The sequence below is a fragment of the Salmo salar genome, chromosome ssa15, assembly GCF_905237065.1.
Source record: "Salmo salar chromosome ssa15, Ssal_v3.1, whole genome shotgun sequence".
Classification (NCBI taxonomy): Eukaryota; Metazoa; Chordata; class Actinopteri; order Salmoniformes; family Salmonidae; genus Salmo; species Salmo salar.
The window spans coordinates 86,344,221-86,368,416 of NC_059456.1; the positions used below are offsets into that span (position 1 = coordinate 86,344,221).

General features: G+C 40.9%; 1 protein-coding gene across 12 annotated transcripts in view; it reads right to left on the reverse strand.

Annotated features, from left to right (window-relative positions):
* The window catches only part of LOC106572387 (rap1 GTPase-activating protein 1), an 89,915-nt gene that overhangs the window by 27,302 nt on the left and 38,417 nt on the right, over positions 1 to 24,196 (reverse strand). For 10 of the 12 annotated variants that reach the window (XM_014146483.2, XM_014146486.2, XM_045696217.1 and 7 more), the window contains one exon: positions 11,341 to 11,443. In XM_014146483.2, the coding sequence (XP_014001958.2) occupies positions 11,341 to 11,443 (103 nt within the window). Of the gene's footprint in view, positions 1 to 11,340; positions 11,444 to 16,006; positions 16,216 to 24,196 lie in introns of those variants that run through there. The other 2 variants (XM_014146484.2, XM_045696216.1) reach the window with 2 other exon arrangements.

The window sequence follows — 24,196 nt, forward strand, 5'->3', positions numbered from 1 at the left end:
TCTGATTTTTTTATTTAATTGTCACCCAAATGTCTGTCACTGTGCTTTCAACCATTTAAAATCACAAAGTTCAAATGGTAATATAATGTCAGATATTTAGCTTATTTATATTTGACAGAATAATGTGCTATCCACTGTGCTTCAATCAGTTTGTGCCCAGTGGGGGAGGAGTGAAAAGCAGTGTGGGATCTGCCTGGCTCAGCCTCAGTTATAATGCCCTGTATGCAGGCCTAGTGCAGGTGTCAGAGCTGGGACCTCTCCTTAGGAAAGACCAATAGGCCTGTCATTAGGATAAGGAGCAATAACTCCTCTCTCTACCAGACCTGTTTGTCAGCTGCTACTCAACTCCACCCACCCACCGTCTGGCTTTCTGAGCTACTCGTTAAAACTTCGGAGAGAAGTATCTCTATCTGTGCATACAGTACATCAGCTGGGTCCAGACTCCTGGACCCTACATAAAACACTACATAATACAATACATAATACCCTACATTATACAATACATCATACACTACATAATAAAATACATCATACACTACATAATACACTACATAATACAATACATAATGCCCTACATTATACAATACATCATACACTACATAATAAAATACATCATACACTACATAATACACTACATAATAAAATATATAATACAATACATCATACACTACATAATAAAATACATAATACAATACATAATAAACTACAGAATACCAGACATAATACACTACATAATACAATACATAATACACTACATAATACAATACATCATACGCTACATAATAAAATACATCATACACTACATAATAAAATACATCATACACTACATAATACACTACATAATACAATACATAATACCAGACATAATACACTACATAATACCCTACACAATACAATACATCATACACTACATAATAAAATACATAATAAACTACATAATACCAGACATAATACACTAATAATACAATACATAATACAATACATAATACAATACATAACACAATACATAATAAACTACATAATACCAGACATAATACACTAATAATACAATACATAATACAATACATAATAAAATACATAACACAATACATAATAAACGACATAATACACTACATCATACACTCCTTAATACACTACATAATAAAATACATAATACACTACATAATACAATACATAATAAAATACATAATACAATACATAATAAAATACATAATACAATACACTATACAATACATAATAAACTACATAATACCACACATAATAAAATACATTATAAACTGCATAATACCAGACATAATACACTACATAATACAATACATAATACATAATACACTACATAATACACTACATAATACAATAGATAACAAACTACATAATACAATACACTACATAATAAAATACATAATACAATACATTATACAATACATCATACACTACATAATAAAATACATCATACACTACATAATACACTACATAATACAATACATAATGCCCTACATTATACAATACATCATACACTACATAATAAAATACATCATACACTACATAATACACTACATAATAAAATACATAATACAATACATCATACACTACATAATAAAATACATAATACAATACATAATAAACTACAGAATACCAGACATAATACACTACATAATACAATACATAATACACTACATAATACAATACATCATACGCTACATAATAAAATACATCATACACTACATAATAAAATACATCATACACTACATAATACACTACATAATACAATACATAATACCAGACATAATACACTACATAATACCCTACACAATACAATACATCATACACTACATAATAAAATACATAATAAACTACATAATACCAGACATAATACACTAATAATACAATACATAATACAATACATAATACAATACATAACACAATACATAATAAACTACATAATACCAGACATAATACACTAATAATACAATACATAATACAATACATAATAAAATACATAACACAATACATAATAAACGACATAATACACTACATCATACACTCCTTAATACACTACATAATAAAATACATAATACACTACATAATACAATACATAATAAAATACATAATACAATACATAATAAAATACATAATACAATACACTATACAATACATAATAAACTACATAATACCACACATAATAAAATACATTATAAACTGCATAATACCAGACATAATACACTACATAATACAATACATAATACATAATACACTACATAATGCACTACATAATACAATAAATAACAAACTACATAATACAATACACTACATAATAAAATACATAATACAATACATAATACAATACATAATAAACTACATAATACCATACATAATACAATACATAATAAACTACATAATACAATACATAATAAACTACATAGTACCAGACATAATACACTACATAATACAATACATAATACATAATACACTACATAATACACTACATAATACAATAGATAACAAACTACATAATACAATACACTACATAATAAAATACATAATACAATACATAATACAATACATAATAAACTACATAATACCATACATAATACAATACATAATAAACTACATAATACAATACATAATAAACTACATAGTACCAGACATAATACACTACATAATACAATACATAATACAATACATGTCACGTCCTGACCATAGAGAGCTTGTATTTTTCTATGGTAGAGTAGGTCAGGGTGTGACTGGGGGGTTTTGTCTAGTTTATTTATTTCTAAGTTTGGTTCTAGTTTATTTTTTCTATGTTGGGTTTTTGTCTAGTTTACATTTTCTATGTTGTGTTCTATGTTATTTTTTCTAGGTTGGGATTTTCGTATGATTCCCAATTAGAGGCAGCTGGTCATCGTTGTCTCTAATTGGGGATCATATTTAAGTTGTTGTTTTTCCCACTAGTGTTTGTGGGAGATTATTTTGAGTTAGTGTATGTTGCACGTCTTCGTCACGGTTTGTTGTTTTTGTTTATAGTATGTCTTGCATAGTTTCACAGAAAAATAAAGATGTGGAACGATACACACGCTGCGCCTTGGTCTCATTCATACGACGACTGTGACAATACATAATAAAATACACAATACATAATAAACTACATAATACCAGACATAATACCAGACATAATACACTGCATAATACACTACACTATATAATATAATACATTATAAACTACATAATACCACACATAATAAACTACATAATACAATACATAATAAAAATACATAATACAAATACATAATACAATAAATAAAATACATAATACAATACATAATAAACGACATAATACCAGACATAATACACTACATAATACAATACATAATAAACTACATAACACCAGACATAATACACTACATAATACACTACATAATACAATACAAAATACAATAATTGTAACGTGGGTCGTATAAAGGGGACCAAGGCGCAGCGTGTAGAGTGCTCATATTTACTTTTAATGAATATACTTTAACAAAACAAGAAAACGACCGACAACAGTTCCGTCAGGTGACACTAAACAGAAAACTACTACCCACAAAACCCAGGAAGAAAAACCCCTACTTAAATATGATCTCCAATCAGAGGCAACGAGGATCATCTGCCTCCAATTAGAGATTAACCCAAACAACCCCAACATAGAAATAGAAAAACTAGAACTAAAACATAGAAATAGAAAACATAGAAAACACCCCCTGTCACGCACTGACCTACTCTACTATAGAAAATGACATCTTACTAGGGTCAGGATGTGACAATAATGAATACAATACATAACAAAATACATAATACAATACATAATACTATACATAATAAACTACATAATACCACACATAATACACTACATAATACACTACATAATACTATACATAATGCAATACATAATACACTACATAATACATTACACTACATAACAAAATACATAATACAATACATAATGAACTACATAATACACTACATAATACAATACATAATACAATACATAATGAACTACATAATACTACACATAATACAATACAAAATATATGCAAATAACCATCATGCTGTAAAGTGTTCTTGTATAATTTTTCTTATTCTGGTTTTATTGCTAGCTTGAGTTACCTGGGGTGGCAGAGAGTTGAACAGACAGTTCAGTACCTTTAACCCATCAACAAGTCACACAAAGGCCAATAGTGATGCAGTCAATCTCTCCTCAACTTTGAGCCAGCTTTGAGATTGACATGCATACCACTGACATTTGCCCTACATGTACATCTAAGTGCAATACGTGCTACTCTGTTCTGTACCAAGTACAATTTTCCTATGTCCTTCTTTGCCGCACATGACCACACAACTGGGCAGTAGTCCAGGTGTGACAAAACTAGGTCCTACACGACCTATCTGGTGGATTAGATGTAAAGAAAGTAGAGCAATGCCTTATCATGGACAGATCTCTTCCCATTTTAGCAACCATTGAGTCTATATGTTTTGACCATGATAGCTTGCTATCTAGGGTTACATAGAGCAGTTTAGTCTCCTCAACTTGCTCAATCGTCACATTATTCAGTAATATATCTAGATGAGGTTTAGTTTTTGAGATATTTAGCACCTGCCTGTTGCTGTTTACCCGTTCAAAAACTGACTGGAGCGCTATGTTAAGTGTCAGTTATTTATTTGACTGTCTTAGCTGGAGTATGTACTGTACAGTTGAGTCATCAGCGTACACAGACACACAGGCTTTATTCAAGGTCAGTGGAAGGTCATTAGTAAAAACAGAAAACAATGATGGCCCAAGCCAGCTGCCCTGCGGTACATGGACTCAACCGAATGCTTCCATTAAAGAGAATCCTCTGTGTTCTATTAGATAGGTAGGATGGAAGTCCATGACACCGATGATTTTTCAGCAATAGGTTATGATCAATGATATCAAAAGCTGCACTGAAATCTAACAGAACAGCTCCCACAATCTTCTGATTTTCAGTTTCTTTCAGCCAATCATCAGTGTCATTGCCGAGCATGTTGAGTGCCCTTCCTTATAAGTACGCTGAAAGTCTGTTGTTAATTCGTTTTTTGTAAAATAACATTGTATTTGGTCAAACACATTTCTTCCTGAACGTTTGCTAAGCACCGATAACATGCTGATTGGTCAGCTGTTTGAACCACTAAAGAGTGCTTTGCTATTGTTGGGCAGCGGAAGGACCTTTGCCTCCCTCCATGCCTGAGGGCACACAGCGTCTTGTAAGCTTAAATTGAAGATGTGGCAAACAGGAGTTGCAATGTATTCTGCTACCAACTTCAGCAATTTACCATCCAGGTTGTCGGCACCAGGTGGCTTGTCCTTATTAATAGATAGAAGAAAATCACCTCTTCCACACCAACTTTGCGGAACTCAAAACTACAGTGCTTGTCTTTCATTATTTGGTCCGTTATGCATAAATAGGCACAGCGTTTGTTGTTTGCATCATGCCTAAGTTTGCCAATCTTGTCAACAAAATAGTTATTAAAGTGGTTGGCTACATCAAAGGGTTTTGTTATGAACAAACCATCTGCCTATATGAAGGATGGAGCTGAGCTAGCTTTTTTGCCCAGAATTTCATTTAAGTTACTCCAGAGCTTTTTACTATCATTCTTTATATCATTTATCTTTGTACCATAGTATAGTTTCTTCTTCTTTTTGTTTTGTACAATTTACTGAATGTTTGTCCAATCTGCTGTGTTGTCAGAATTATCTGCTATTCCCTTTGCCTCATCCCTCTTTAGCCAATGAGTTTTTGGACTAGTACATCAAGTCATAGGGCTGACATCCTTCATAGATGTAACCATGGGGATTTGGCCGTTCTAACAGTTCGTTTCTTGATGGGCGCATGCCTATCAGTAAGCGGAAAATAAGCAATTTCATAAATGGTTCAAGTGCAGCGTCAGGTTGTTCCTCATTACACACATCCCACCAACAAATCTTTTTCACATCTTTGACATAGGAATAATTGCAAAACCTCTTGTGTGGTCGCTTATACACAATTTTAAGTCCAGTCTTTGGAACTTTGTTCTTATAATCACTACATCCGATGGGTGTGGATAATACTTTAGACCAGCCGCATTAGTAAAGATGTGGTCAATACACGTGGGTGATTTAGTTCCTATTGTTTCTGTAAATATCCTGGTAGGTTGACTGATAACCTGAACCAGATTGCTGGAATCGGTTACAGCTTGAAGCTTCTTTTTGAGTGGACATCTTGATGACAAGCAGTTAATATTTAGGTCACTCAGAAAATATACCCATCTGTTGATATTACATACATTATCGAGCATTACACACATATAGTCCAAATACTGACTTTTAGCACTTGCTGGTCTATAGCAACTTCCTACGAGAATAGATGAGCCTGTAGCCATATTACTTCTACATCATCTGACATGAGATCCTCTGCAGCCTAACAGGAATATGACTCTGGGCATATATAGCAACATCTCCTCCATTTGCATTTCTATCTTTCCTGTAAATGCTATAACCATGTAGAGATACTACTGCATCATCAAAGGAATGATCTAAGTGTGTTTCAGAGATGAACAAAATATGAATGTTTTCTGATGTTAGTAAGTTGTCAATTTCATGAGCCTTGTTTCTCAGAATACATACAGTATGTTAATATGGGCTGTTTTTAATCCTTTTCTGAGTTGCTTGTTTGTTTTTGGTACTATTCTGAGAGGCTGATCCAAGGTAGACACGTCAGTGACATTTACATTTGTGCCAATGGTACTGAGTGGGCTGCCCACAGAGGCTTCTTCCTAAAGCAGACCGTTTCACTGCAAACAGTGGACATTCTATGGGCATATGATTATTGCTGACAATACCGTCGGAACTAAAAGTTAAAGGAACATAGATTGGGTTACTTACATTGATTTCACTTCTCTTTCTCTGGGATAAAATACAATTTCCATGTCCTCTGACCTTATTATGACAGGGAGGACTGTGCTTGCATGAGTGTTCCTGGTCTGTGAAATTATGAAATTGACAGTAGAACTGAAATAATTATAGTAGAACTGCCAGTCGCTACAATGGCATGTTACACTGTGTTTATCACCTTTCGTCAAAGTCAAGTGAAACTATCTGTACCTCCATGAAGTCAGAGCAACAATGTGCTAATATACAGTAAGCATTCATTCAAACAGCACTTTCGTGCATTTGCCAGCAGTTCTTCGCTGTGCTTCAAGCATTGCGCTGTTTATGACTTCAAGCCTATCAACTCCCGAGATTAGGCTGGCAAGAGTGGAGACATTTAGAAGAGAAAGCAGCAGGTCATATTTAATCTAATCTCTATGGTTGGAAAAAAAGTCTGATTTATTTTATTCAGTTAAAGTTGGTAGGAGTCATGTGCCATGTGACGCAGTCTCTGACAGACCTTGACGCCGTGTGTGTGTGTGTGTGTGTGTGTGTGTGTGTGTGTGTGTGTGTGTGTGTGTGTGTGTGTGTGTGTGTGTGTGTGTGTGTGCACATAAGAACGACTGCCCTTTGCAGAGGGCTCTGACCCTCACAGTACCCCTCATTCCAACAACTATCAATAAGCACAACCTACGATCTCTCGGCAATGCCTTAAAAGAATACTTCAGAGATGGACAGAATATGAATGTTTTCTGATGTTAGTAAATTGTCAATTCCATGAGCCTTGTTTCTCAGAATACATACAGTATGTTAATATGGGCTGTTTTTAATCCTTTTCTGGGTTGCTTGTTTGTCTTTAGTACTATTCTGAGAGGCTGATCCAAGGTAGACACGTCAGTGATTTTGGAAATGAGGATACCATGCTAGTTCGCATTGGCTAGGAAACTGCCTCCTTTATACTGGACACAGAGACATAAAAATGGTATCCACAAGCTCATCTGACTGTGGGGAAGTAGATAAAGGGCTTCATTACTAAAATCCTCAGGTATTCCTTTAACACACGGTCTTCTCATTGTAATGCTACAGATGACTGTAATGGTCCAATCCTTCACAGATGGGGATAATTAGGGATTGGCCTGATTTCACCACAAGGCTCGCTGACTCTTGATCTGGTAAACCGTCCACGACACCCTCTCTACTTCCTGCTTCTCACACCGTCTATCCATCCCCTCCTCGAGATTCAATCCTTCTACTCTTGGTCTGCTACTTAGGTCTAATGTGGGGAAGGCCTACTCAAAGAACTCTGCATGGGTGTTGGCTGGATTATCAAGGGAAGTGAATGATTCAAGTTAAATAACCCAATCTAAAAACACTCTGTCTTGATCTGTTTCTCATTCTAACCATTCTATTCTGTTCAGCCAGTCAAGTGTAAGTCCTTCCTTTCTAAGTGTAGGGAATCCTCTTAAACCTCACTGACATCATCAAGATTGTATCATCTTAATCACCAAGCTCAGATACCTTTAATCTAATACCTCCCAAAATATCCGAGACAGATTAGTTAGCCTTTCAGTTCAGAAGTAAGACCTGTCAAAAGGTATATATTCTTTGAAATGGATCATTTGGAAATGGGTGCTGATGACAAGTACTATTGCCACAATTTGAATTGTGAATGAATTTAGAGTTAGGTTGCCAAGTCACTGTAAGCCATAAGCAGTATAGTAGTACATTAGTGAGGTAGGTGACACATTGTGGTTACATGACAGGGTCATTTTACCTTCAGAATGACTATTATTCAGACAGGCTTTAGGGTAGAGAATAGAGACACACAGGACCGACAGTATGAGTACAGTCTCATGTTACACAGGGTGAGTACAGTCTCATGTTACACAGGGTGAGTACAGTCTCATGTTACACAGGGTGAGTACAGTCTCATGTTACACAGGGTGAGTACAGTCTCATGTTACACAGGGTGAGTACAGACAGAACAGAACAGACGATGAGTACAGACAGAACAGACAGGGTGAGTACAGTCTCATGTTACACAGGGTGAGTACAGACAGAACAGAACAGACGGGGTGAGTACAGACAGAACAGACAGTATGAGTACAGTCTCATGTTACACAGGGTCAGTACAGACAGAACAGAACAGACAGGGTGAGTACAGACAGAACAGAACAGACAGGGTGAGTACAGTCTCATGTTACACAGGGTGAGTACAGTCTCATGTTACACAGGGTGAGTACAGACAGAACAGAACAGACAGGGTGAGTACAGTCTCATGTTACACATGGTGAGTACAGACAGAACAGAACAGACAGGGTGAGTACAGTCTCATGTTACACAGGGTGAGTACAGTTTCATGTTACACAGGGTGAGTACAGACAGAACAGACAGGGTGAGTACAGACAGAACAGAACAGACAGGGTGAGTACAGACAGAACAGAACAGACAGGGTGAGTACAGACAGAACAGAACAGACAGGGTGAGTACAGTCTCATGTTACAGGGTGAGTACAGACAGAACAGAACAGACAGGGTGAGTACAGACAGAACAGACAGTATGAGTACAGTCTCATGTTACACAGGGTGAGTACAGACAGAACAGAACAGACAGGGTGAGTACAGTCTCAGGTTACACAGGGTGAGTACAGTCTCATGTTACACAGGGTGAGTGCAGACAGACAGAACAGACAGGGTGAGTACAGTCTTAGGTTACACAGGGTCAATACAGACAGACAGAACAGACATGGTGAGTACAGACAGACATAACAGACGGGGTAAGTACAGTCAGACAGAAATGACAGAACAGACAGGGTGAGTACAGACAGACAGGGTGAGTACAGACAGACATAACAGACAAGGTGAGTACAGAGAGACAGAAAATACAGGGTGAGAACAGACAGAACAGACAGAGTGAGTACAGACAGACATAACAGACAGGGTGTGTACAGACAGACAGGGTGAGTGCAGCCAGACATAACAGACAGTATGAGTACAGACAGACAGAACAGACAGGGTGAGTACAGAGAGACAGAACATACAGGGTGAGAACAGACAGAACAGACAGGGTGAGAACAGAGAGACAGAACATACAGGGTGAGTACAGTCAGACATAACAGACAGGGTGAGTACAGTCAGACATAACAGACAGTATGAGTACAGACAGACAGAACAGACAGGGTGAGTACAGAGAGACAGAACATACAGGGTGAGAACAGACAGAACAGACAGGGTGAGTACAGTCAGACATAACAGATAGGGTGAGTACAGTCAGACATAACAGACAGGGTGAGTACAGAGAGACAGAACATACAGGGTGAGAACAGACAGAACAGACAGAGTGAGTACAGTCAGACATAACAGACAGGGTGAGTACAGACAGACAGAACATACAGGGTGAGAACAGACAGAACATACAGGGTGAGTACAGTCAGACATAACAGACAGGGTGAGTACAGACAGACATAACAGACAGGGTGAGTACAGAGAGACAGAACATACAGGGTGAGAACAGACAGAACAGATAGGGTGAGTACAGTCAGACATAACATACAGGGTGAGTACAGAGAGACAGAACATACAGGGTGAGAACAGACAGAACAGACAGGGTGAGTACAGTCAGACATAACAGACAGGGTGAGTACAGACAGACATAACAGACAGGGTGAGTACAGACAGACAGGGTGAGTGCAGCCAGACTTAACAGACAGTATGAGTACAGACAGACAGAACAGACAGGGTGAGTACAGAGAGACAGAACATACAGGGTGAGAACAGACAGAACAGACAGGGTGAGTACAGAGAGACAGAACATACAGGGTGAGAACAGACAGAACAGACAGGGTGAGTACAGTCAGATATAACAGACAGGGTGAGTACAGACAGACAGAAATGACAGAACAGACAGGGTGAGTACAGACAGACAGAAATGACAGAACAGACAGGGTGAGAACTGACAGAACAGATAGGGTGAGTACAGTCAGACATAACAGACAGGGTGAGTACAGAGAGACAGAACATACAGGGTGAGAACAGACAGAACAGATAGGGTGAGTACAGACAGACATAACAGACAGGGTGAGTACAGACAGACATAACAGACAGGGTGAGTACAGACAGACATAACAGACAGGGTGAGAACTGACAGACAGAGCTGACAGAGCTGACAGAACTGACAGGGTGAGTACAGACAGAATAGACGGGGTGAGTACAGACATAACAGACATGGTGAGTACAGACACATAACAGACATGGTGAGTACAGACATAACAGACAGGGTGAGTACAGACAGACATAACTGACAGAACCGACAGGGTGAGTACAGACACAGAGAACATAGGGTAAATGAGTGTAGGTTATGCTGGGGAGTGTAAGCTGAGGACGGGTGTCCACAGCACACAAACGCAAACCTCTCCATCCATCCACTCTCTCCCCTCTTACCTTGAGGAACGGTGGAGCGGTGTACAGGAGCGGGGACAGCGGGGGCTGGAACAGCGGTGGCTCTAGTGTGGTAGAGATCCGGGGATCACCCCCATTTTGTTTCCTACAAACACAGAAACACACAGAGAGAAACATGAACATCAGACAGATCAGAATAAGTCCCTCATATCACACTGAGGTCATGAGGGGAGAGAAGGGGAATAAACAATGTGGCTGAATGCCTAAGGGTTCTAGGGTTAGAATCCTTTACAACTGCAACACAACACAACACAACACAATACACAGCTATTTAGGAAACACTGGCTGCAGCGTGGTGCCCATTCTGGGAAGCATAACAATGGCCTACGGTGTAAACAGTAGACTGAGGTTGAAGAGCAGTATGAAGAGACTGAGTAATCCAATATCATTCTAACTCTCCTCATTTCTGCTCTGACTTCCTTCCTCTATTGTTCTGGCAGTAGGGTATTATTAGATAATAGATATGATGACTCAGTGACCGGAGGAAAATATATTGTATTACATTTCAGGCTAAATAAGGTTTCTGGGGATATGAGAGTTGAGCTAAAGGGTGACTTTCAATATCTTGTAGAAACCAATACAAATACTAGACGAGTCACACAAGGGTAAGCTTGAGACTCGAGAATATGTTACAGTCAACATTTCTGGTGAATACAGGAAATGTATTGCCATTTCTCCCTGATTTTGAATCCCACTGTGTCCAGATGAAGTTCAAGTTTAAACTTTATTTGTCCCAGAGAGCAATTGGTTTTGCAGCAAAGGAGCATAAAACACAATATTGAACATTCAAAATCCCGATGGAACACAATGACACAGTTATAGTGAATACAATGATATTGCTAGTACATCAAGTCATAGGGCTGACATCCATCAATACGCATACACTATATATACAAAAGCATGTGGACACCCCTTCAAATTAGTGGATTCTGCTATTTCATCCACACCCGTTGCTGACAATCAATCAAATGTATTTATAAAGCCCTTCTTACATCAGCTGATGTCACAAAGTGCTGTACAGAAACCCAGCCTAAAACCCCAAACAGCAAGCAATGCAGGTGTAGAAGCAAGGTGGCTAGGAAAAACTCCCTAGAAAGGCCAGAACCTAGGAAGAAACCTAGAGAGGAACCAGGCTATGAGGGGTGGCCAGTCCTCTTCTGGCTGTGCCAGGTGGAGATGATAACAGAACATGGCAGGTGTATAACAGAACTGACAGGTGTATAAAATCGAGCACACAGCCATGCAATCTCCATAGACAAACATTGGCATTAGAATGGCCTTATTGAAGAGCTCAGCGACTTTCAACGTGGCACCGTCATAGGATGCCACCTTTCCAACAAGTCAGTTTGTCAAATTTCTGCCCTACTAGAGCTGTCCCATTGAACTGTAAATGCTGTTATTGTGAAGTGGAAATGTATAGGAGCAACAACGGCTCAGCCACGAGGTGGTAGGCCACACAAAATCACAGAACGGGACTGCCGAATGCTGAAGCGCGTAACAATCATCTGTCCTCGGTTGCAACATTCACTACCGAGTTCCAAATTGCCTATGGAAGCAACATCAGCACAAGAACTGTTTGCCTAAGATCACCATGAGCAGTGCCAAGCATCGGCTGGAGTGGTGTAGAGCTTGCCGCCATTGGACTCTGGAGCAGTGGAAATGCGTTCTCTGAAGTGATGAATCGTTCTTCCATATCTGGCAGTCCAACGGACTATTCTGGGTTTGGCGTATACCAGAGAACACTACCTGCCCCAATGCATAGTGTCAACTGTAAAGTTTGGTGGAGGAGGAATAATGGTCTGGGGCTGTTTTTTATGGTTCAAGCTAGGCCTCTTAGTTCCAGTGAAGGGAAATCTTAATGCTAAAGCATACAATTACATTCTAGATGATTCTGTGCTTCCAAATTTGTGGCAACAGTTTGGGGAAGGCCCTTTCCTGTTTCAGCATGACAATGCCCCCGTGCACAAAGCGAGGTCCACACAGGAATGGTTTGTCGAGATCGGTGTGGAAGAATTTTACTGGCCTGCACAGAGCCCTGACCTCAATCCCATCGAACACCTTTGGGATGAATTGGAACGGCGACTACGAGCCAGGCCTAATTGCCCAACATCAGTGCCCGACCTCACTAATGCTCGAGGCTGAATGGAAGCATGTCCATGCAGCAATGTTCCAACATCTAGAGGAAAGTCTTCCCAGATGAGCGGAGACTGATATAGCAGCAAAGGGGGGACCAACTCCATATTAAAGCCTGTAATTTTGCAATAAGATGTTCGACGAGCAGGTGTCCACATACTTTTGGCCAAGACCCCATGATCATATGAACACACATACGACATGGCAAAAAGTGAATAATTGCAGGAAATGAGCTATAAAACTGCATTTTTTTCTCTTTGATAACAAGAGGGGTGTGAACAGTGAACAGTCCAGAATTTGCCATCAAGGAAATGTGTGTGACTGGACCTTCTCAAATAGTACTGGAGTACCACTGCTATAGATGTTACAGTCAGTCACATTCAATAACAAAACCAAGAAATAGTACTGGAGCACCACTGCTATAGATGTTACAGTCAGTCACATTCAATAACAAATCCAAGAAATAGTACTGGAGCACCACTGCTATAGATGTTACAGTCAGTCACATTCAATAACAAATCCAAGAAAGCAACACTGAAAATATATAGCATACCTCTTTCCTCACAGCATCCTGTGTATGTCATGTAAGTTTATTACAATAAATGTATATGTATGCACTGTATAGGCACTGTACTGAACAAATAGCATCTGTAATCTTTTATCAATGGAAATGTCAAACATATAGGAGATCTGAAAATCGCTGGTGTGCGTAGAGCTGACATATCATAACACCTCAAATCAAACCTACAATAAGACTGTACACTCATGGCACACAGGCGATCAATACCAATAATATTATTTAGGTGTGTGTGTAAACATCTCTCTCTCTCTCTCTCTCTCTCTCTCTCTCTCTCATGAATATGATGGTTAGTAGAGCTATGGGTTAGTTGGTTGGTGGTTGGTTTAGTCTTAAAAAGGTATACGGAGCAGGCTGACTGTCTGACTGACTGTCTGACTGACTGTCTGACTGACTGACTGTCTGACTGACTGTCTGACTGACTGACTGTCTGACTGACTGTCTGACTGACTGTCTGACTGACTGTCTGACTGAGTGACTGACTGTCTGACTGACTGACTGACTGACTGACTGACTGTCTGACTGAGTGACTGACTGACTGTCTGACTGACTGACTGACTGTCTGACTGACTGACTGTCTGAGTGGTTGATATAGCAGCTCTCGTCATCTTACTGAAAGAGAGACCCTCCTGATTGACATTAGTCTCTTGAGGAGAGGAGGCTGAAACCAGTGTGTCTTTAGTGGAATTCAATGAGGCCATGCAGGCAGCTCCAGTCTGTCTCATGAGAGATCAAGACAGGACTTCAGCCGCCCAACACAGCTAATTAGACCTGACACAAACACTGTGTATGGACGGGGCCGGAGTGCACACACACACACACACACACACACACACACACACACACACACACACACACACACACACACACACACACACACACACACACACACACACACACACACACACACACACACACACACACACACACACACACACACAGTGGATGGACAGGGCTGGAGTGACACACACCAGCCAGCAGACTAACTCCCTAAGGAGGAGGTGGTTGTGGGATGTATTTCATTTAAATGTGTAATTTAGAGAGAGAAGATCTGTCAGAAGACCGGAAAGAGATTAGCGACTTACTCACGCGTGAGTGAGTGATTGCAAGTGTGCATTGTTCTAATATAGATGACTCATTCTTCCCCAATGACATGAATCAGGAGAGAGGGAACACACTGTACCATGCACCCCACACCACGCACAAACTGTCAGAGCACATAAATAACAAAGATATCACATCAGAGCAGTAGAGGAGACTCCTCTCTCCTCTCCTCTCTCCTTACTAGGGCCGCGACCATACCAGAATCATGAAACTCCTTAGTATCGTGGCAAGGAAACAAAACACAAAGCGGATTTCACCTAATTAGGAAAACAGCCCTAATGTTGGAAACAGACATCATTATGTTCTCATCCAGAGTCACATGTATTTATTTTCCAAGCTACAACACACAATATTCTACATACAACAGGTTTTTAAAGGACCAAAGAGGTCTCTTTCATGTTTTCATTTTTGCCCTGGAAAACGTATTGCTATACTGGTACCATCCCTACACATTACATATGCTCTGTGCACGCACCTGCCTGTCTGCCTGCCTGGTGCCTGCCTGCCTGCCTGCCTGGTGCCTGCCTGCCTGCCTGCCTGGTGCCTGCCTGCCTGCCTGCTGTGTGCCTGCCTGCCTGCCTGCCTGGTGCCTGCCTGCTGTGTGCCTGCCTGCCTGCTGTGTGCCTCTATGTAAAACTCCTGCATATCAGTTTGCAGGAAGCACTAAGCTGCCACAGCTTCATCCCCGCCACCACAACACAACACAGATTGCATAACAAATCCAACCTATATATAATGCTAGAGAATGAAATCAGAGGGTCATAAAGTAAAAGCCGTAGGTACTATCAGAACAAACATGATGAAACAGAAATAAGAGCAAAGTAAGTTACTCACTCTGTGTCAGCTGTGAGCAGTGTTGCTCCTGGATACATTTATCAGAGACCTGTTAAAAAGCAGATGGCTAGGACTCTCTCTCTCGCTCTACTCTCTGCCTCTGCCTGTCACACACCTGCTCTCTCACGCACTCCCTTTCTCATTATTTCTCTCTCTCAATGCTCTTAGCTCTCTTCTCCTTTCTCCCTCCCTCTCTGACACAGTGCCCCTCCCCGCCCATACTGGGACTGGGAGAAATAAATAAAAGAGAGAGAGAGGGGAGAGAGTGAAGCCTGCCGCTCAGCTCTGAGTTTTCTAGAGGTTTGTTCTCTTCTCCTCTGAATACACCTCACCTTAATTAAACAACGTGCCTCACTAGCTAGGACCGGTTGCTCCGGCAACCAAATCAGATGAGTCTCCTCCGACAACGGGACAGACGCATGCAAAAACGCAGACAAGCACACACACAGGCATGCGCGCATCCACGCACCCACACACCTAACCCCAACCAACAACACACCTACACCCACCCACACACACTGAATAGTGTACTTCATATATTGAGTGTGTTTGTATAGTTATTCTTCCAGTAAGAGAGAATACTAGAGGAGACATACTCTGCCTTGCAGTACCACAGTGTGGAGTGAGAGGCTACAAGCAGAGGAGCTTTTAATTACTAAAATGATCAGTGATTGCACTCCTGCAATAAAAAGGAAAAGCTTATATTTTGTCTATTACTGGAACATGTTGAATGTCCGTTTCTTTTGAAGTCCTCCAACCATATTCCGCTCCCACCAGTCCTAATGTCCCTGGCGATGTTCTCTTCTCCTAAAGCATGTTTGTTTGTCCCCTCAGGTACGTAGGAACACTAATCAACTGTCTGACCTGTCTGCCAGTGAGTGCACTGACCTTTCTATTCTTCCCATAGTCTGAGTCAAGGACCAAGTGGACCTGCTTTCACTAAAACGTGTGCCTTGAAGCACAGTCATGCAGGAGTAGGATTCATCCTACTAGTAGTGTTTGGTATGCTAGGAGAGATAAAGGATTACAGGCTTTAAAATTGTGTATTGTAGTAATCATTACAAAAAGTAATCCTCACAGATTTACTTCCCAATACCAGAATAAAAGTGAACAAAAGATTTACTGTCCATTCAGCATGAACAGCTCTAACAATGCCCAGCTTATTCAATTGGCGTTGGGAGGACCCTCGTTGTTTCTCTCTTTCCCTCTCCTCTCTTATTCTCTGACCTCTAACCTCACCTACTGTACCAACATGGTCTCTACGTCATTCAAGGCCTTCACACTCTGATGGAAGATCACAAGGTGCCATCATAATATTCCCCAGCATTGCATTCTGGGATGACGCAAGTTCTGTTTGGAGCGAGTAGTTCAACTCGTCTGTGAGCTATTTTATCCTAATTTATAGGCTATTTTATATTTTACTTACTTGAGTGTATCGACCGACGGCCTGTACAGGTTTGTTTTTGTAGCCTATTTGAGCTATTCATAGAACACACCGCCTTACTGGACTTTAAGCTATAGGGCTGCTAGCTGTGGCTAGCCTACTTTGTTCTTTTTGTTCCTATCCAATGGATATCAATGGCCAACCATTGAGTGTCTAATGCTACTGCTGTGAGATGTTCACTAACCAGAAGGACAGACAGCATACGGAACAGGGGTGTCTGGAAAATGTGCCTTTTGTGTGACCGGATGATGGATGATATCGGGCGGCTGCAGAGGGGCATTTCCCAGCTAACCTGAACAATAAGGAGACTCTCACTGGTGAGTTCACCAATGTAGCTCTAGCCCAGGCTAAACATATCTCGTCGCTGAACATCTCTCTCGCCCAAGGTGGTGGAGAGTTGGTCGAAGTCAATCTGTCCCACTTCTCAGAACAGGTGGCTCAATCGACTCCACTTCACCACAGATACTGGGCAGATGTGGTTAGGTGAAAGGGCCCGAGGGAGTCTTTTCTGCCTTGGAGGAGTCGCTCGCCTGGTAAAAAGATTTGCACCGCTGGAACGGGACTGTCAGGCCCCAGGACTCTGCTCTGGTCCTGGAGACCCCGATGCCAGGCAGGTAATCGCCAACATCAAAACAACCGGGCGACAACATCCCTCTTAGGGCTGACCCTGTTTACTTGACTGGTCGATTGTTTGGTCAATACAACCGAGATTGCTTTAGTCAAGCAGTTGTAAAATAATTATATTCATTGAGGATTCCATGGTCCAAGAAGAAGGGGAGTGTGGCTAAGATGCACAAAGGCACGTCTCTTTCCGGCCATTTCGTTCGCATTCATTGTTTCATAACTTCATTGTGTGAATTGTTTGCCCTTTGATTGTTAGTGTCTATCAATTCCACATAACATATATCCCCAGTAATGGCCAACAGGTACGGTTAATTCCCATCATTTCTTATCTACAATGCTTGTTTGGTTACAGAAATTTCTGTTAATGCATTCAATATATTATTATTACAGTTGTTTACCCTTCTCATTGTCAGAGTGGACAGTTTGTTTGCAGAGTTCACAACCTATGCTACACTTGTGAGAAACACGTTTTGGTTTATTTCATTTCATTTACGAGTTTTGTCAATTTATTAATTGTCTTTTGTTTGGAGCACACCTGTCAATGTTGGATAAGGACACGTACCTGATTACGCATAAAGAAGCAGGCCTAGGCTACCTGGTCTGCATGCTAATGTGGGCCTATAAATATGCCCATTTGGGGATGTCTAATAGTATTTATGATTGTCTAAACAAAAGTCATTTTTTTCTTCACCTCAAACAGCAAGTAAACAAAGTGTGTTTATAGAATCCATTGAGAATGACAATAGTTCCTCAGTGTATGTCTACCACTCGGCATCAAAGGGAAACATGTCACAAAATACCTGATTACTTCTTATCCCTTGCACAAATAGCCTACAGCTGTGTCTGTCCCGAGCTCACTGGTGTGGGAAACTGAGGGCCCATAATATTTGACGCAATGTAGATTTGCATCATTTTCATTTAGATAGAATTTCAATTAACCACATGACAATGATTTTGAGATACAGACTATTGTAAAATAAATGAAATTGTTCCACGGAAATGTGCATATGAAAATCATAATTGGCATGCAATTGTAAAATAAATTGGCACTCCAAATGGAAAAGGTTGCCAACCCCTGGTGTAGCCTATTGCCGCCAACTTCACGAGCATAACGGCAGAATCCGCAAAGGTCAGCAGCAGTGAGAGGAGGAGGGTTGGGAACAGAACGAGCAGAACGAGTAGTATGGCTGGTGGCATTGTCATGCTGGAGGGTCATCGCAAATCCGACCATCACTCCTGATGAGACAAAACCGCGACTCGTCAGTACAGAGCACTTTTTGCTAGTCCTGTCTGGTCCAGTGACTGTGGGTTTGTGCCCATAGGCAACGTTGTTGCCGGTGATGTCTGGTGAGGACCTGCCTTACAACAGGCCTACAAGCCCTCAGTCCAGCCTCTCTCAGCCTATTGCGGACAGTCTGAGCACTGCATTCCTGGTGTAACTCGGGCAGTTGTTGTTGCCATCCTGTACCTGTCCCGCAGGTGTGATGTTCGGATGTACCGATCCTGTGCAGGTGTTGTTACACGTGGTTTGCCACTGCGAGGATGATCAGCTGTCCGTTCTGTCTCCCTGTAGCGCTGTCTTAGGCGTCTCACAGTACGGACATTGCAATTTATTGCCCTGGCCACATCTGCAGTCCTCATGCCTTCTTGCAGCATGCCTAAGGCATATTCACGCAGATGAGCAGGGACCCTGGGCATCTTTCTTTTGGTGTTATTCAGAGTCAGTAGAAAGGCCTCTTTAGTGTCCTAAGTTTTCATAACTGTGACCTTACTTGCCTACCTGTAAGCTGTTAGTGTCTTAACGACCGTTCCACAGGTGCATGTTCATTCATTGTTTATGGTTCATTGAAGAAGCATGGGAAACAGTATTTAAACCCTTTACAAGTTGTGAAATTATTATGATTTTTACGAATTATCTTTGAAAGACAGGATCCTGAAAAAGGGACATTTCTTTTTTTGCTGAGCATCAGACACGCTCAGTACATATACAGTACCAGTCAAAAGTTTGGACACACCTACTCATTCAAGGGTTTTTCTTTCTACACTGTAGAATAATAGTGAAGACATCAAAACTATGAAATAACACATATGGAATCATGTTGTAACCAAAAAAAGGGTTAAACAAATCCTAAATATATTTTATATTTCAGAATCTTCAAAGTAGTCACCCTTTGAAGGAGTTCCCACATATGCTGAGCACTCTGCGGTCCAACTCATCCCAAACCATCTCAATTGGGTTGAGGTTGGGTGATTGTGGAGGCCAGGTCATCTGATGCAGCACTCCATCACTCTCCTTCTTGGTCAAATAGCCCTTACATTTACATTTACATTTGAGTCATTTAGCAGACGCTCTTATCCAGAGCGACTTACAGTAGTGAATGCATACATTTCATACATGTTTTTTTTTTTTTTTTTTCTGTGCTGGCCCCCCGTGGGAATCGAACCCACAACCCTGGTGTTGCAAACACCATGCTCTACCAACTGAGCTACAGTCTGGAGGTGTGTTGGGTCATTGTCCTCTTGAAAAACAAATGATAGTCCCGCTAAGTGCAACAAGATGGGTCTTTTATTTTTACTTCACTACATTAATGTAAAAAGAATGTACTTTTTACTGCATACATTTTCCCTGACACCCAAAAGTACTCGTTACATTTTGAATGCTTAGCAGGACAGGAAAATGATCCAATTCACGCACTTATCAAGAGAACATCCCTGGCCATCCCTTCTCCCTCTGATCCAGAGGACTCACTAAACACAAATGCTTTATGTGTAAATGATGTCTGAGTGTTGGAGTGTTCCTCTGGCTGCCCATAAAAATACATAAAAAAAAGAAAATGGTGCTGTCTGATTTTACTTAATATAAATAATTTGAATTTTACTTTTACTTTTGATACTTAAGTATACTTGGGTGACTTTCACTTTTACTTGAGTCAATTTCTATTAAGGTATATTTACTTAAGTATGACAATTGGGTACTTTTTCCACCACTTTAATTGTGAAAATGGATCTTATTGTAATTCTGGCTTCTCAAACCAACACGTACGTTTTTATTATTACTGAGACTTGGTTAAAAAGTCTGTGCCAGACTTGTCTTCCTTCATGTCTTCCTTCCAGCAGCAGCCAGCCATTCTGGGCTTTAGGCGAAGTAGCACTGCACTGGCTGGCTCCCCACAGCCAGATTGAGTCATCCTCTGGAATATGTACACAGTTGGCTGAGCACCAACAACAAGATACCTGATCCTGAACCACACTTCATTGTATGGGGAAGTATAAATGAATATTGACAGAATGTATGTAAAAATGTGCCACACTGCAGGTTTGTCAATTTATGATGAAGATGAAGGAACCACTATGTTACCTTCTGGCTTTCCGTGTCTCATTTGCTGGTGTGTCAGAGAGAGGCAGGAAGAAGTATATTGCTTAGATGGATGGATCTGTGAGATCTGTCTCTGGGTGGCTGGCTGCGTGTGACCATCCGTTGACCCCAGAGCAGCCTGCCCGGCCTGGCCCGGGGTGTACAACCCCATCACAGACACATCACACACGGGATCTGAGGCATGGAAAACATGCCAACAAATCAGAGCTCAGTATTACAGAACTGATGGGCTGCTCAACGCTCAATCTCTCTCAGCTGCTCTTTTCTCATAGAGAACTTACATGTGCTGAGAAATATCCGGAACAGCAGATACTGTATTTCTCACAGGAAAAACTGGATACATTTTACCACTTCAAGCTTTGATAAAACTTAAGGAATGAGCAGGTCAGCTGCTCTCTACATCTTCCACTGTGATCAATGTGACCTATCACAGTTGATAGATGAACTATTACAGTGTTCATATTGCTCTGCCTGGGATAACAGATGGTCTATTGATGTTGATTAGGGGTTTGAGTGGTGTGATAGCCCTCCCTCCCTCTGTCACTACATCCCCCCCATCCCTCCCTCAGCCCAGATGACCCTGCTGTGAAGGGGCCAGGGAGGTGAGGAGAGGAGGAGAGAACAGATGGGACATCATGTACAGTATGTATGAATGTTGTGTAATAAAGGTCAATGAGAGAAGGAGGGACTGAACATCCCAGCCCAGGAAAGGTAACACGCTCCAGCATCACCTCGGGAGGAATTGGACCAACGAATGGCCGGCCCACACTACACTATTTGGTCCAGCATCACTGTAGATGATCTCTAATTCCTTATTCCCTCCAGGGGTCAACAAGCATTTCAATCAAACACCAACAACCCCCCAAAAATCCCACTGATATTTAAAGATAAGGAGGAAATCTGCTACATACATTTAATTGTATGTAGCAGATGTTCTGCATGTCCTCCATGGTCCCCATGTTCCCCCCATTCCTCTAATACATTAGCATCATGACAATGAGGAGCTCAGATGTTTTCAGTCAGCCTCTGGCTTAATCTGTTCTAAATAGGTCACATGACAACATCACCTGCTGCCCTGCTCTGCTTTGGTCCGGTCTGTTCTGGTCTGGTTTGGCTGCCACCAGTCACTCCTGTACTACCCTGTCCTTCCTTTTCCTCTAACAGCCACAGACAGGAGCAGTCCATATGTGTTGTGGACTGAGATCCACCTGCTCCCTTCAGGGGCCCTTGAAATCTTCACACCCACCCCAGCCACTGGCCCCCAGGCAGTGGGATAGAGCTGGCCGGAATGGGTACAATTTCAGAGGGATGGGAGCTGAGGTGATGCATCACTGTCTCCTGTGTGTGTGTGTGTGTGTGTGTGTGTGTGTGTGTGTGTGTGTGTGTGTGTGTGTGTGTGTGTGTGTGTGTGTGTGTGTGTGTGTGTGTGTGTGTGTGTGTGTGTGTGTGTGTGTGTGTTTCAAAAGATGATGCGCATGCACATTTATGAGTTTTTTCTATCGTAAACATTACAATTCAAGTACTCATCATGGGTGCAATAGTATTAGTCTCTCCGTGTGTTTTTCCTGCACGGAGCCAGGCATCATGTGTCACAGGCATCACACACGCTAGCATGCTATGTCCTATCCCATCCGCTCAGAGCAATGCGACACACAGGTCACCTCTAGGCAGATATGATGAATTGCATATCCTACTAAAAGTGCATCATTCTCAACATTCTCCTCTGGCAGCATAGTGCGTTTTAAGACCATAATCTCCCCTTCCAAATGAAAACTACTTCTAGCCTTAAGAGACAGCAGATCTTGCTAATATTGGACCGCAGTCAAAAGGCAGATTAGTCTGACAGAGTCATTCTTAATTGGTTCCTCAACAAAAGCCATTTGGGAAGGTCCATTTGGCCTGTCATTTAACGATAAGATAACAGTTCTCTTAGTTGTTCCTTAATCCTTATCAAGAGTTAAAGTGTTTGGCTGCCATGGCAAACATAGCACAGTCTGGGAAAGCTTGAAGCATGACTCTTGTGCTTTGAAATATATACAAATGGGGCCACTTGTAAGTCATGAAACAATGACAATCTGTTGGAGACAAAATACAAACTATTGCTCTTTCAAAATGTTAGCTCTTTCGATATGTTGAATGACTAAGCAAAGTATTCCATTTGTGAGCAATGTTGTGAGACCAGCATCCTACATGCACCTTATTTACCTTTGCCTCCCGCTGACAGTTGCCTGTATCATTAGTATGCATTAAAAAGAGCAGGTGATTCTCAATAAACCATATCCTCTCTCTTGCAGCTTTAGATTCCCAATCCCCAATGTTTTCACTGCAGCTGCCTCACTCCCTCCCTGCCTGCCCAGATATTCCTGGAAAATAACACCCTAGGGAAATCACCAAGATGCCTTTTAAACAATAGTGGGAAACAAAAACAGTCACTTATATCTCTCTGTTGTGATGTATTATTCTGCTAGGAAACTTGGATCCTCCCTCGTTATCACTGAGTGCTGTCTGTCAGTCAATCAGATAACAATAACAAAATAGGAAGATAAAATCCCTGCAGCGCAGTGCAGGAAAATGGATTACATCCCCATGTAGATACTTAAAGAGATTCTCCAGTACTTTGGAATACTTTTTAGCCAGTAGTTCTGAAAGTAGCACTCACGAGACAAAGTGATCCCAGAAAATTGCGTACTACTTCACATATGTGCAGATATGTACAGATATGTGCATCACGTCATTGGTCTCTCTC